We start from the raw sequence: 14,655 nt of genomic DNA on the forward strand, positions 1-14,655 counted from the left end.
CCATTTCAGTGCTTCCGCCCAAGCTGTCTTACTTTATTTTCAGGAAATACCACGAAATTAACCTTTGTAACATAACAGCTGCAGCTATTTCCTGCTTTTTATATTCAGATACAGCTGAACAAGTATTAGCTCATTGAGATCTGGGAAGTTATCACTACTTATGCTCACAACAACTAATTACAGCATTAAGCTTCTTCAATATAAATGTATTCCAGAAAATTACTCCAAGCTCGATTTGCCTCCTCCTCCTCTAACCACATCCAGGCGTGAATCAGGAGTGCCTGAGTTGTAATCCCTGGTGATGTGCAGATGTGTAAAAATGGTGACTTATGAGTTGCTCCTCCTCCCTCTCCAGTAAGAAAATAAATAAATAAATGGAAAGAAAAAAGAAAATAAGAAAAAAAAAAAAAAAAAGAGAGAGAGAAAAAAAGGAAGAAAAGAAAATAAAAAAGAAAAAGAGAAGAGAAAAAAAAGAGAGAAAGGAGGAAAAAAGAAAAATAAAACTAAAGAAAGAGATAAGAAAAAGAAAAAGGAAAAAAAAAGAAAAAAGGGGAAACAGGGAGAAGGGAAGGGGAGGGGAGGGGAAAGAAGGGAAGGGAGGGGAAAAGAAAAGAAAAGAAAAGAAAAGAAAAGAAAAGAAAAGAAAAGAAAAGAAAAGAAAAGAAAAGAAAAGAAAAGAAAAGAAAAGAAAAGAAAAGAAAAGAAAAGAAAAGAAAAGAAAAGAAAAGAAAAGAAAAGAAAAGAAAAGAAAAGAAAAGAAGAAGAAAAGGAAAATGAAGAAAAGGGAAAAAAAAGAAGAAAAAAAAGAAAGAAAAAAGAAATAAGAAAAAAATGGGAGAGAGAATTATTGCAGTAATCGGAGCGCTCTCTCTGGAGGCAGGGCACCATGATGAGACGTACGATGTGTTACAGATGGTGCGGTTCGGGCCCCATCGCCGCCCGGAACGTTTCCCCTCGGCTCAGTCCGCCAGCCGGTCCAGAGAGAGCAGAGCACAGATCCTCCTCTCATTGGTCACGGCTCCTCTCACGTGATGGAAGCCGTGGCGGTGATTGGCTGGCGGGCGTAGCCGGTTTCCCTGGCGGGAGGTGTCCGGGTGCCGCTATGGCGAGCGTGCACGAGAGCCTGTACTTCAACCCGATGATGACCAATGGCGTCGTGCACGCCAACGTGTTCGGCATCAAGGACTGGGTCACCCCTTACAAGATGGCGCTGCTGGTGCTCCTCAGCGAGCTGGGCCGTTCTGGCTCGCAGCTCGACCAGCTGGAGCGGCGGCGGCTCAACCGGCTGCTGCTGCCATTGCTGCAGGTGGGGAATGGGACCGAGGGGCCGGGGGGGGGCCTGATTTGTGTTCTGTCGCGACGTGTTGCTCTCCTCATCATCCCCAGGGGCCTGACATGCCGCTGTCGCGACTGCGCAAGGCCATCGAGGAGTGCTGCCCCAACCTGGCCGGCTCCGTGCACATCAGGTGGGCGGCCTTCGTGGGGGGGGAGGACCTCGGTTGGGTCCTCAGCTCCGGTCTGCCCCCGTCAATGTGCTGTCTCTGTTCAGTGACAGGTGACACAGCCAGGACATGCAGGCTTTCTGGTGTCTGGCCCCTTATCTGTGGATAAACACCTTTTCTGTTTGTTCTCATCCAGGCAGGTTGGGACCCTGGGCAGCATTAGCTGAGGAGGCAGCCAGCTCACAGCAGAGGGTGGGGCTGGGGGGGCTTTAAGGTCCCCCTCCACCCTCAACTTAAGTCACTCTTTGATTCTGTGAATCAATTTTTATTTTTATTAATTTATTTTTTTATTTTTATTTCCTCTACTTGAAGTAGAGGAAAATTGTTTGATGCATAATATTTAAACACTAGAAGAAGTGTTGTTTGTTTGTTTTCCTGTTTAGGTTAAAACTCATAGCTGAAGGAGAACTGAAAGATATGGAACAATTTTTTGATGACCTTTCAGATTCATTCAGTGGAACAGAGCCAGAAGTTCATAAAACAAGTGTCATAGGTAACTAGCTGTCATCTCTAAGCTGCTGTTAGCAGCATTCACTCAAGATACAGCTTTGCTTTTCTTTTTATGGAGGAGTAAAGATTATAATATGATCTTTCTCTTTACTCAAACGTTTCATATTAACCAATAATGTTCTGTAGTGTGTACCTCTTGCTGACATCGTTCTGTGATCTGACAATCTGTGAGTTTTGCCACAAAATTAATTTGAGGTTTATACTTGGCAGAACTAAGATTTACCAGTTGGTAGACTGAGATGAGATGCTTAACAACATTTAAGCTTCTGGCTATTATAATGATTTCTACTCTCCTCTCTCCAATAAAACCCCTACATACCAATGTCACAGCATATGTTTTCCTTTCCAGGTCTATTTCTGCGCCATATGATCTTGGCATACAATAAACTTTCTTTTAGCCAGGTCTACAAACTTTACACTGCACTTCAGCAGTACTTTCTAAATGATGAGAAAAAATGTGGAATTGATGAGAATGATATGGAGCTGACCAATACAGAGGAACTGGATGGGAAAATGGAGAAAGAAGAACTTGATGTACCTCTAAGGTAATCTATGAATACTGAAATCTTTTCTATTATGTCAGCAAATCGGTTGTATTTCAAATTACAACTGTATGCATCAAGGTAAACTTGGGCTTCGTCCAGCTTCTACTCAAGATTTGACCCTGTTAAATGCCTTCCTGCTGCGGAGGAGGGGGAGAATGGGACAGTTATGTCACCTTTAGATTCAGAGGCTCTATTCAAAGGTTCTGTCTTTGTGTTGGTGAAATTGAAGGACTGTGAAGAGGTTGTGTCTGTTCGGATTGTTTTTCCCCGAGTCTGATGCACGCTGGCAGAGCTGGGTGGCCTCTCTGTCTCCTTGGTGCCACCGTGTGGTGGCATTTGTAAGTGGCAGCAGTTCTGCTTTGCAGAAGATGGCGGTACTCCGTTCTCGAGCTCACCCAGGGAGCTGCAAACTGAAGGCCAATGCTGCCCACCGTTTCCTCCTGTGCAGCCCACTGCCGAATGATCTCTTCCCATGTCATGTTAGTGTGCAGTGTGCTAAAGCTGTTGGAGAAATCACTTCAGCTTCCACTGCAAGGGAAGCAGAAAGACTCCTCTTAGGAAAAGCTAAGCTTAACATTTTTGGTTTCTGTTTTTGCCCCTCCCCAAACAGATAAATACATTCATTGACATCAAATGTGAGAAGCAAACACTGAGCCATTTCACTTGCTTGCAAAGTGTTTCACCGTAAGAATAGTCCTGAAAGTGTTTTGTGTACATGTGTACTTAAAGATGTGCCTTATAAACGGTATTTAAGTAAGCTTGTGTTTATCCAAGCTCTGCTATAGCTTGTGTCATTTAATGGTTTTTAGCATGTAGCTTTATGCTGTATGTCTGGTCTTTCCGTTGCAGAACAGTTGTTTGCTGTAGTGATGGATGTGACCAAAATGCCAGTTCATTTCTTTCTGAACGTCTTCAGAAGGGGAAAACAGGGCAAACCATTGGAATATGTCACCACTAATCTTATATCTGCTGCTTTTTAGTTGAGTTTTCTTGTGTATTTAGGGTAACAGACTGACCACGGTCTCAGTGGGCCGAAGATTGCAACAGCACCATGTGAGATCTTTTGGATTGCTAACTTTAATGTGGCAGATTTTACTCTGAATTAAATTTTTTCTTTTTAATTTCCTTTTATGCCTCTGAGCTTACAGTGTCTCATAAAAATTCATAAGGCAGGAGTTCTGATAAAATGTGTTTCCTTGCATTTTATTTCATTGCCCCTCCTTCTAACAGGAATGCTTTTTAACAGGGAAGAAGAGATATCTTGCAGCGGGCCTCTTTCCCAGAAACAAGCAGAGTATTTTCTTTCTCAGCAGGTATGTTAATTCTGAATAATTTGAGTAAATGATCTGTGACACGATTTCCACCTTCAGTTTTACCCAGTGTCAAGCAGGATGTTTTTTAGATCTGTAAAGACTGGTTGATTATACTGCATGTAGATGCTCAGTTGAGCTTAAATGTGTTTTCTATCTAAGCATGGGCACTGTATGATGATATTTATGTGAGGTCACATCCATTCTGACTCTTGCTTCATATTTGCTGTCTGCTGAATGTGTAGTTGTGTTATTTCAGCAGATAAGAAAAGATAAGAAGCAGAAATACATGAGTGTAATTGTCAGTAAGTGCTCTGCACACTTAGAGTAGTTTGCTAACAAAATCAAGGGTGTATCTTATGTAATGTTTCACATACATTTTACAAGTTTAAAGTGACTTCTCAGTCCCGTTAGGATCCTTACTATTAAAGATTGTTGAATCTGGCATGGATTTACTTTTGTTTAGTTTTGTTCTCACAAAATAAATAAACAGATCAGGAAGCATTCATGCAATTCCAGCAAGCAATCTGTTGAATTCTTGAACAAGAGAAATAGAGCTCTTTCCTTCAAACAGTCCCTCAAATATGCTTTTATTTTACCCGAACTCTCTGATCTCTGGAAAGTGGATGCTATAATGCAGCAAAGAATAAAACTGCCACTTATGTTTCAGTGTCATAACAGAGCTGTTCTGAAATCTTCTTTAATGCTCTCTTCAGGCAGATAACAGAATAACAACCCTGTATCAAAGTATATTCATAATGCTCAAGTTGGAGTTACTTAGCATTGGTTTCAATGTTGATTCTAGGCTTCTCTGCTAAAGAATGATGAGACAAAGGCACTTACTCCTGGATCTTTACAAAAGGAATTGAACAACTTGTTAAAATTTAATCCAGACTTTGCTGAAGCAGTAAGTATCTTTTTCTTCATCCAGAATGGTTGTAAAGGGATTTCTTTGTGTTTCAAGGATGGAATTGTTGGAGAGTGTTTTTTTTTTCTATATTGAAATGTGCAAGAAGATAGAAACATGAGCAAGTTGCATGTAAATATTCAGTAATTCAGACCGAAACTCCTGGAGGTACAGAAACCTTAATTAAGCAGAGTGCCTAACAACATGTCTAGCTTTATGCATAGCTATAATCCTCTTAGTTTTGGTGGCACTGTGTCAGTGGTGAACTAAATCTACAAAATGTCAGGCCTCGTAGTTCCATAGTCTGAAAACTGTTAGCTGACACACCTGCTGATTTGGATAACTCACGTTCATTTGATTCAGCTAATGCTGATTTTTCTTCAAATTTCAGCATTATTTAAGCTACTTAAACAGTCTCAGAGTGCACGACGTCTTCAGTTCAACACACAGCCTCCTGCATTATTTTGACCGTTTGATTCTCACCGGAGCAGAAAGCAAAAGCAATGGGGATGAGGGTTATGGCCGGAGTCTGAGATACGCCGCCCTGAACCTGGCTGCCCTGCACTGTCGCTTTGGCCATTAGTAAGTCGGTGTGCTGCACTGCACTGCTCAGATTTGGCTTCTAGGCACTGACAGCTGGACTTTTTGTCCAGTGTGAAAATCTGTTTGAGTGGAGAGGGGAGTTCTGTAACGTGTATTTGCCATGGTTGGGTTGGAATTTTCTAGTAATCATAATTTGTTTGGGTTTGCTTTTATTTTGGCATTTATTTGGCTTCCATAATAACTGGGCCGCTTACAGCACTGTAAGAGCTGGCATTTGTCAGTGTCCCATTGCAGCCTTTTCCTAGCAATTTGAGTTCTCAATTGCTGTATTTCCATAATCTCAGAAAAGTCAGTGAACACAAGTGCTTGTTTCCAGCTATATTCTTGAGAAATATTGTAGTTTTTCTGTTATACACAAATCAATGTACAGTTGATATGAAAAGAATAATTAAAAAAAGCCACCTAGGGATGGGTGTAACTTTATTGATAAAGCTGGCCTACCCATCTCCATGTATGGTTTGCATTTTTCGACTGCTGCTTGGATGAATCCTGTGGAAGGCCTGGAGATGGCAGGAGATGAGGAAAAGCTAACAGCTCTTTCTGCATAGGCTGATACTTAATGTTGCTCCTTTTCAAGCACTAACCCGGCACTTTGGCATGTACACAGCTTTGAAAGCCTGTGTGGGGATTACAGTTGCATTTTTGTAGTAGCCTGCAGATGTCATCTTGCTTATTAGCCTCAAGAATAGCACATGTTGCTTGATGCTAGATGGAAACCGGAGGCTTTCTCCTTCAGTCATTTAAATCAGTTTTGTTTTTGAGTGCCATATGCATAATTTAGATCAGTACTCTGTACTGTTGTAACACTGTATTTTGAGCACTATGGGAATGCTAATATATTCTTTTTTTGTTTGCTGGTAGTCAACAAGCTGAACTTGCACTTCAGGAAGCCATCCGGATTGCACAGGAGTCTAATGATCATGTTTGTTTGCAGCACTGCCTGGTAAGATAGCTGTGCTGAAATGGAGGTTAGGTCACCTTTGTCTGTGTTATCTGAGCCTTTGCTCAGTGAACTGTTGCAGAACGACTGTTTCAGTAGCATCTCATCAGACAGATCAGTAATCTAAATATGACAGTCCCACAGTGGGGTGATGGATCAAACAGAGCAACAAATGCTGGAGAATACGGAGATCATGGGATGGTTTTGTTGTGATTCAGGGTTACTTGTTTTGGTCAGAGAGTTGCTCAATACTAAGGTCAAAGTTTAATCTTGTGTGTTTGAAAGAGACAAAGTATTTCATAAACTTTCTCCTTACTGTCTGCTGGATTTTCAGAGTCATTGGCCTTTTCGGCAAACAAAAAGGAGGAAGGAAAGAATTTGTTTACTCTGTATTTTCTTCTATAATTAACATTAGTATTATCAGACTCTGGAGATGCTGCTTCCTACTGCTGACTTTATAATGATGTTTCTGGGCATTACTCTGAAACCTCTTTCTTTCCTAGAGCTGGTTACACATCTCAGAGCAGAAGATATTTGATAGCTGTGTTCTGCTGGAACACTCAGTAAACAAATCCTTACACTTTGGTTTGCCAGTAAGTCCATTTTGTTTCTCTTTAACTGTTCTAGGACAAATGTGTGTGTGGGAGGGCTTGTGGGTTGGTTTTTTTATTTTGGCTGGTCAAAGTCATTATTACAAAATAGGTAATTGGATTTAAACCAATCTGTCTTACGCTCCAAAAATCTATCTGCTTCTATTTGTTTTGACTCTTTGTAGTAATAAATTGGGGTTCATTTGCTTATTGTGAGTGCATTATTGCAAGACTTGCTGTTCTGCCTTCTCACCTGTCCTTTTTCAGGCAGGAGAACTTTGTGGCTGCTAGTTTGTTCCTGTGCACATTTAGGACTTAGGAACATCATGCAATCTGCTCGAGGGAGGTTCTTAAGCCTCAGCCTTCCCTGAAACTCAGCACTGATGCCTCTGGCAGGGCTTTGAACACATTTTCTTATATAGCTTCATTCCAGCTGAGAAGTCTCTTATGGCAGCTTCCCCTTTAGATGGTATTGTGCCCTGTATCAGTTGGCTGCAACGTCTTTGTTGTGAGAACTGTTCTAAAAGGACCTAAACCCCTGATGTTGGGAGATGAGGGCAGGTGTGGCCAATTGATGGGAAAGGAGAGGGAAGCTCTGTTTTCACAGCTGTTTAAATGCTGGAGAAATCCAGGTACAAGTCCAGTCATCCTCTCTAAGACTGTGTGGGGGTGTGGAAGTTACCTTTGGTATCTATCAAAATAGCATTCATCTGTGTGTGGGTGTGTGTATTTAAAGAAATGCCTGGAGCAGTGTTCCTTTGTCTGTGCTGAATAACATCACATCTCTTCCTTTGGTTGGTTTTTTTTTTCTTCTTAATTTATGATTCTTGCTCTAGTGTTCTCTATTGTCTTTCAATGATTTTGGATTATTTTTTCCCTCTTCCCAGTACCTTGCTTCCCTGGGAATACAGTCCTTGGTTCAGCAAAGAGCTTTTGCAGGAAAGGCTGCCAACAAACTAATGGATGCCTTAAAAGATTCTGATTTGTTGCACTGGAAACACAGCTTGTCAGAGCTTATTGATATTAGTATAGCACAGAAGACTGCAATTTGGAGATTATATGGCCGCAGGTACTTTGTTTCTTTTAAACTCTTGGGTTAGAGCTCTGTACTTGTTAGCACATAAAGCATTTTGAGTTATTTATATAGGTGTAACAAGTAACTGTGTGTCTACAGTGCACTAAAATAAAGCAATCAGATTGTGATTTGGTACAGGCTGGATGCAATTACTTCCATTCTCTTGTTCACTTAGAAGTCATTCTGGAGAAGAGATTGAGTCTCCTTTTAGTGGTGGCAAGTAGTGCCTAAGTCATTCCTGTGTCCCTGTTTTCAGCATTACTGTACTTTGGCCGAGTGCAGCTTTCAGTATGCAGTACTTGATGTGCTTGCATAGTCCCGAGTTCCCAGGCAGCAGCTGTTTTAAAGGTTCTCATTCTCCCCCAAAACCCCAAAGAAAACTTTTCTGTAGACCACAGTCATAACATGAACTTTGAAAAACAGTGTTTGTTGCTTGAAAGCTAAAAGATGTCTCTCTTGCTCAAGCACCATGGCGCTCCAACAAGCCCAAACACTGCTGAGCATGAACAGCCTGGAGGCCGTGAATGTGGGCGTGCAGCAGAATAACACAGAGGCCTTTGCTGTAGTACTGTGTCACCTGGCTGAGCTTCATGCAGAGCAGGTGAGCTTTATGGCTAGATGCACAAAAAGTCATTTGGGTGAGAGGATGTGTGGGCGGTATCGACAGAGTGTGAGACTTGAATCCTTTTTTGTGCTGCCTTTAATGTCTGCACTGGAGGCAAAGCAAATACAGGGCTTGTGCCTGGCAAGTTCTTGCTGTAAAGGCTGTGTTAAAATCAAGGGGAGGGGTGCTTGCCCTCCTCTATTTTTATCAGTGCTGTTTCTGTGTTGCAGGGCTACTTTGCAGCTGCTTCTGAAATACTGAAACATCTAAAGGAGAGATTCCCTCCCAATAGTCAGCATGCACAGGTAGAATATATATAATTTAGCCAGTCTATTACGTAACTGTTATACAATAGGATCTAAATTCCACTGCATCTGAATTCATGTCTTTTCTCCATATGCCTGGGGCCATACGTTTGCTGATTTCATTTGGCTCGTGACCCCACCAGAAGCCACGTGGCATAAACTCTCTGCAAAAACATGAAGAAGATGTGCTGGTTGTTTTAATAGCCTCCTAAGAACAAGCTGCTTACGTAGAGCTGTAATTGACAGAGGAATACATGTCTGCTTTATGAGCACATGTAGAAATTAAATAGTCTGCGCTGATTTCGAGCTTCAAAGTTCTGCTTAATTAGTGGTAATTATTTTAATATATTACACTTCAGAAATAACGTAGAGGTCATCTATTGTGGAACTGGAGAACACACAAGCATATCAGTCTAAAACATACTGTTTAAACAGTTCAGGATTCTATGAAATTAGTCTGATTCTCCTTTCTTTGCTGTGGAACAAGTTACTATTTTAAAGCATTAGTCATGATTTCAGTGCTTTTTTACTTAAGGTGTGATCAAATAGGTGAACTGAAGTATTGAAACGTTACTCCAGACCAAACCATTTCTGTTGAGGACTGCAATTTAGTAAAGACAGTAATTGGACAGTGGAGTTAGTTGTGTCTAGACATAAATGTCCCCAGGGGAAAATAAAAGTTCCAGCTTGTGGTTAGAAAATGAGCATGTACAACTTCTAAAACTTGTTCCTGGATGTTCTCTGTTTAGCTTTGGATGCTGTTTGATCAAAAAATACAGTTTGAAAGAGCCATGAATGATGGCAGATACCATATAGCAGATTCTCTTGTAGCAGGAATTACAGCACTTAATAGCATTGAAGGAATGTACAGGTAAGTAATCGTGAATCTGCACGTGCTTGCAGGTGTATGCCATGAAGATAATGAAAAATAAAGCAAAATGATTGCTGGCAGTCAGTTATGTTAATGTTCTCCCCTCCCCAGAGTTAATTACTATCCTGTTGTCCAATCTGCAGTGCTTGTTCCTTTAGTGTATGTCCCACAATCATCATTTTTAGTTGCTTATCTGGGCATTTTAAAATCAGAAGTAACATCGGTGAAATTCCTGTTGTTCTAGAGCTGTAGATTTAGCCTGAGAACACAAAACACTCCTTCAAAATGTGCCATGGTAACTGTGCTCAAGCCTTAGCACAATGCACAGTTTTATATAAGATTGATCTAAGGGATGTAAGGCCAAGTCTCAATTCTGCTACAGTATGAGCTTCAGTTATGTCTTCATCTGTGTCCTAGTTTACACATCTCCAAAGTGGGGCGATACGATTTTTTTTCCTTTCACCTTAATTTGTTCTTGTTTCTAAATGAAAGTGTTAGAAATAGGTAGGGTTAAAGCTTGCTGATTGCCAAGTATAAAGAAAATTTGCTGTTGAAAGCAATTGTTTTTTAACTAAAGCAAAACACCTAAAACACAGCCAATGGCAGCGAGCCGGCAGATCGGCATTCAAGCTGTGGGACCTGATGCTTGTCCTTCTGGAATTGGACTGCCTGTTATTCCCTGATCTTTAAATATACCACACAGTATATGGGTTTGGGCTGCTTTTACACATCTCCCACAGCTCTGTGTTTGTCTCTTATTTCCCTGTTCTCACTTGTTCCCTCTCACGCTTTGTCCTTGTTGGCTTATGCCAATTTTAGCTACCCTACCTCAGTTCTGTTTTTCTTCCACAAATAATCACTTGTGCTTTCCAGTTTGCATGCCCTCCCACTTCTGCACCCTGTTTGGTCCTTGTTTTTGGCAATCTCTGTTTTCCATCTAAAGCTGTTTCATGAGTTTGATCCTTTCTGCCTGTGAGTTGTCCAGCAAGCAGTTCTTGGGTCTTGCTTTGCTTGTGTGTATAGCATGCATTTGTTTTGTCAGAATGCCGTTCTGCAGTCACAAGAAACAGAGGTCACAAAGTAGAGACCTGCTTTACTGTATGCTAAGAGCAGATCATATCTCAAATACAAAGATATCAGTGATGTTTTCTTTCTACCACGGCAGAAAAGCCATTGTATTGAAAGCCCAGAATCAAATGTTAGAAGCACACAAGCTTTTGCAGAAATTGTTGATCCACTGCCAGGAAATCAAGAACACCGAGATAGTGATTAGGTAAGAATGCTTCACTTTCAGAGTATTAGAGCCACTTTGCAGTGATTGGAATCGGCCATTTCAATTTGTCTGTGTGCAGACTTCACTGGTGCTCAGATTACTTAAAATGATTTGGGGATTACCAAATAATTTCATATGTTACAACATGGCGTAGAGGAATCCTCAGATCATTACGGGATTGGAACCTAGTAGCCCTGTATAAACTAAAAGGTAGTAAGTTTAAAGCTTCATGAAGATTTATGGAAAAGGAAAATAATGGATGCAACATAAATGGAAAGTAGAAACATGTATGTAATTGTGCCTGTACTACAGAGCAGTTACTGTTATTCCCTTCTGGTCAGGAGATGGCATCTCCTCTTAAGAGTGCAACTTAAGTTTATTGTATATGTAGAAATGTAATTCCTAATAAAATCAATATTGCTGTGGGCACAGTAATTGTTTGGGAAACAAGTGGACTTCTTTCATGAAAAGAAAACAGTTTGTGGTTCTCTCCCTCTCTTTTGGATAGTGTGCTGCTGTCAGTAGCAGAGCTCTACTGGAGATCTTCGTGTCATACCATTGCTTTGCCTGTCCTGCTGCAGGCTCTTGCCTTCTCTCGAGAATATAGTCTGCAATACTTGGCTTCTGAGACCGTGCTGAACTTGGCTTTCTCCCAGGTATGTTTGATTTGTATCTTCTCAGGGTCAAAGGGCATTTTTTGCTGGGGATTTGGATGCTGTTTTTACTCCTGGGAAATTTAAGAACATAACCTTGTTGGAATTAAAGTATTGATTCTGATGAAATATGTTCTATATGTAAAATCTCACAGGGAAGCTGAAAGTTGAGTTCCATATTCATCAGTAAGATGGATATCTATTTTATGTAATTAAGCAAGCATAAATTGGCCCTGCCTTCATTTCTCCAGTTGTTATTTTTATGCTGTTTGTTTGGCTTTCTAGTAGCACAGTTTGGCATGTGCCTGAATTATAAATAATGCTTGTCATGGAGTTGGGTTACGTTGGTTTTTCTGAGCTGGCAGGGACCCAGTTGTGAGCACGGACTGGGGTGGAGAAGCCATGCCAGATCTTCTCAGATAGTAGTTCATGTCTGCTGATTGGTTCTGATTTACAAGACGATCGTGGGGTAAAAAATAACATCTTTGTCTGTAGCATTTCTGTGTTAGAAACAGATTTGGCTTACGGGTTATGGCTCTTCTGAGAAGCTGCTGCTCTCAACCGTGGATTCTGATATTAGAACAACAGTGTTTCTCTTTCAGCTGATCCTTGGCGTTCCTGAACAAGTCCTGAATATTTTGCACATGGCAATAGAACCTGGCTTGGCCCATGGAGCTGTGCTAGACAAAGGCTGCGCCATGTTCTTGGTGGCCAAGTGTCAGGTGGCTTCTACAGCTTCCTACACTCAACAAAAGAAGGCTGAAGGTAACAGGGGGTAACTCTTCCTCTGAAACTGAGCTCCCTTGAAAAGTGCTCCCCAGCGTGTATGTTTAAGTCCAGCTGCACAGTTGCTGTTAACAAAGTTTAAACAATGTAATGGAGTGTGTTAGCTAGTAATCAATTAGGAGAATTAATTAGGAAGTAGTAGTTCAATAGATGCAGTGTTTATCACAGAACGTTGTTTATCTGCATATTCAACACCTGTACTTTGCAGCAAAGATTGAATAACAGAAACTAGCTGATGTTGCTAAGACACAAATTGTTCTGAAAAGCTGAGGAATTTGTAATTGGGCTCCTTAGAATTGAGCTGTATTGCTTGGAGTTGCTGTGATATTGTTTTCTATATGGCTGTCCCCTTTTCTCCCAGCTTTGGAATCTGCTATTCTGAATCTGAACGAAGCTAAGACTTACCTTGCCAAGGTGGACTGCAAAGAGCAGCTCAGAGATGTTCTTTACTTCCAAGCCCGGCTGTTCCACACCCTAGGCAAGACCCAGGAAAGGAACAAATGTGCCATGTTGTTCCGTCAGTTGCACCAGGAACTGCCCGCTCACGGTGTCCCCTTAATAAATGCCTTCAAGTGAAGCGTTCAGAGATGAGACGTGGTTGTTTTCCTCTTTTGTACAAATGTCTTTTGACTATATTTAACCATCCGTGTTTCAATAAATCATGGTGTTCTGTGGAACAAGCCTGTATGTTGCTCGCAGTGACGTAGGGGAAAGTATAGGTTTCCATCCATTTCACTTCTAGTCTGTGCTTGAAACTAAGAATAAGAATTGAACATAAAAAAAGACTCTTGACTGCAACACAAACACGCTGAGGGGAGCAGCACAGTCACGATGAAATAATACCTGCTCTTAGTGGTGACGTATTTGGAAGCATTGCTGGCTTTGTGAGCTCAGGTACAAAAAATAGTGGAAAATGTAGGCGAGGCTTGTGTGCTTGGTTTCAGTGGTACAAAATGGAGAGTCTCAATGAAAATGGTTCCTTGCATTTAACCTGTCTACAGGCACTGTTTACTTTTCAGAAACAGGTGGTGCTGGCAGAAGGGAAAAACAGGATTCGGTTGGAAAGGTGTAATGGTGCAAAGTCCCAGCGCTGCTGTGTTAGATGTGTTCTTGTGCAAAGAGTGGCTGAGAAACATTAAGTGTGCTGAACAGGAGCCCTAGCTCAGCTGAAACGGGTTTGTTTGGCTCATAGGTGCTGGGTATAATTGATCTGAGCTGGCTTTGTGTATGAACAAATGAGCACCACAGCTAACCTTGTGAGAAAGGACTGGCAGCCCTGTCCTCAGCGGGCCGAGTCCCTTCACAGTGCTACTACATAAAAGCTGCACATCATTAGTGTAAACAATTGAAATATCCTGCCAGGAAGTTCTAGATGAGCCCGTGGTATTGTTAGCCACGAGGAAGCAAGTTCAGAACTAAACCTGACTGCTGGAGCTCAGCCACGTGTGGCTGGAAGCACTGAGGTTGAAGCACGGGTGGCCCATCAAGTCTCATTAATTACTGCTGTGAGAGGGCTGCTGGAAGGTAATTGGTGCTTCCCCTTATTGAAGTGAGAAGTCAGCAGAGTTGCCAGGTGGGAATGCTGATTTTAGTGGCTCATATCAGTCAGTGCTTAAGAGATGGATCCATGGAGTTGGTCCATTGTTGGGACGAGAGATAATGGCCTGAAGTTGTGGCAGGGGAGGTTCAGGATGGATGTTAGGAACGATTCCCAAAGAGTGGTCAGCACTGGCACGGGCTGCTCAGAGACGTAGGGGGTCACCATCCCTGGAAATGCTCAAGAACTGTAGGGATGTGGCACTGAGGGACGCGGTCAGTGGGCATGGGGTGGTGGGTTGGGTTGGACTGGGTGCTCCTGGAGGTCTCCTCCAGCCTTACTGTGATTCCAAAGTGTTTGCAGCGCCTACAGCTCAACAGCGCGTGCCACAACCGCCGGGCTGTCGCTGCAACAGGGACGCGGCCACGGGTCCATCCAGCGCTGCACGAGGAGAGCTTTTGGCCCCGAAGACTACGCGGGTGAGCTCAGCAGAAGAACGGCGCTCGGTGAGAACGAGAAAACTCCCAAATATTTGCCGGAATAGAGCCAGGAGATGATTTAGAGGGGCCGTGACGCCTTGCGGGTGGGAACGGCGCCGCGTCCCGCTAGGTGGGAAAGCTCGGAAATTAATAACCTGGTAACAA

At 42.1% G+C, this 14,655-nt stretch overlaps 1 protein-coding gene across 1 annotated transcript; it reads left to right on the top strand.

Moving 5' to 3' along the window:
* The first annotated feature begins 1,062 nt into the window (after positions 1-1,062).
* Positions 1,063-14,628, top strand: ANAPC5 (anaphase promoting complex subunit 5). The gene is made up of 17 exons (XM_048964343.1): positions 1,063-1,306; positions 1,387-1,466; positions 1,886-1,995; positions 2,362-2,557; positions 3,804-3,870; positions 4,673-4,774; positions 5,166-5,356; positions 6,239-6,320; positions 6,821-6,910; positions 7,795-7,976; positions 8,448-8,583; positions 8,817-8,891; positions 9,641-9,762; positions 10,928-11,035; positions 11,544-11,691; positions 12,291-12,453; positions 12,836-14,628. Exons 1-17 carry the CDS (start codon positions 1,103-1,105, stop codon positions 13,048-13,050), a joined length of 2,271 nt encoding a protein of 756 aa, XP_048820300.1. The 5' UTR covers positions 1,063-1,102; the 3' UTR covers positions 13,051-14,628.
* Positions 14,629-14,655: the final 27 nt, after the last annotated feature.

Source organism: Lagopus muta, chromosome 17 (assembly GCF_023343835.1).
Source record: "Lagopus muta isolate bLagMut1 chromosome 17, bLagMut1 primary, whole genome shotgun sequence".
NCBI classification, from domain to species: Eukaryota; Metazoa; Chordata; class Aves; order Galliformes; family Phasianidae; genus Lagopus; species Lagopus muta.

Bases quoted from the DNA above. Each gene is read 5' to 3' on its own strand.
- ANAPC5 (XM_048964343.1), top strand. From the start codon at position 1,103: ATGGCGAGCGTGCACGAGAGCCTGTACTTCAACCCGATGATGACCAAT. The intron at 8,892-9,640 runs GTAGAATATATA...TTCTCTGTTTAG, and splicing joins CCAATAGTCAGCATGCACAG to CTTTGGATGCTGTTTGATCA. The intron at 11,036-11,543 runs GTAAGAATGCTT...TCTTTTGGATAG, and splicing joins AACACCGAGATAGTGATTAG to TGTGCTGCTGTCAGTAGCAG.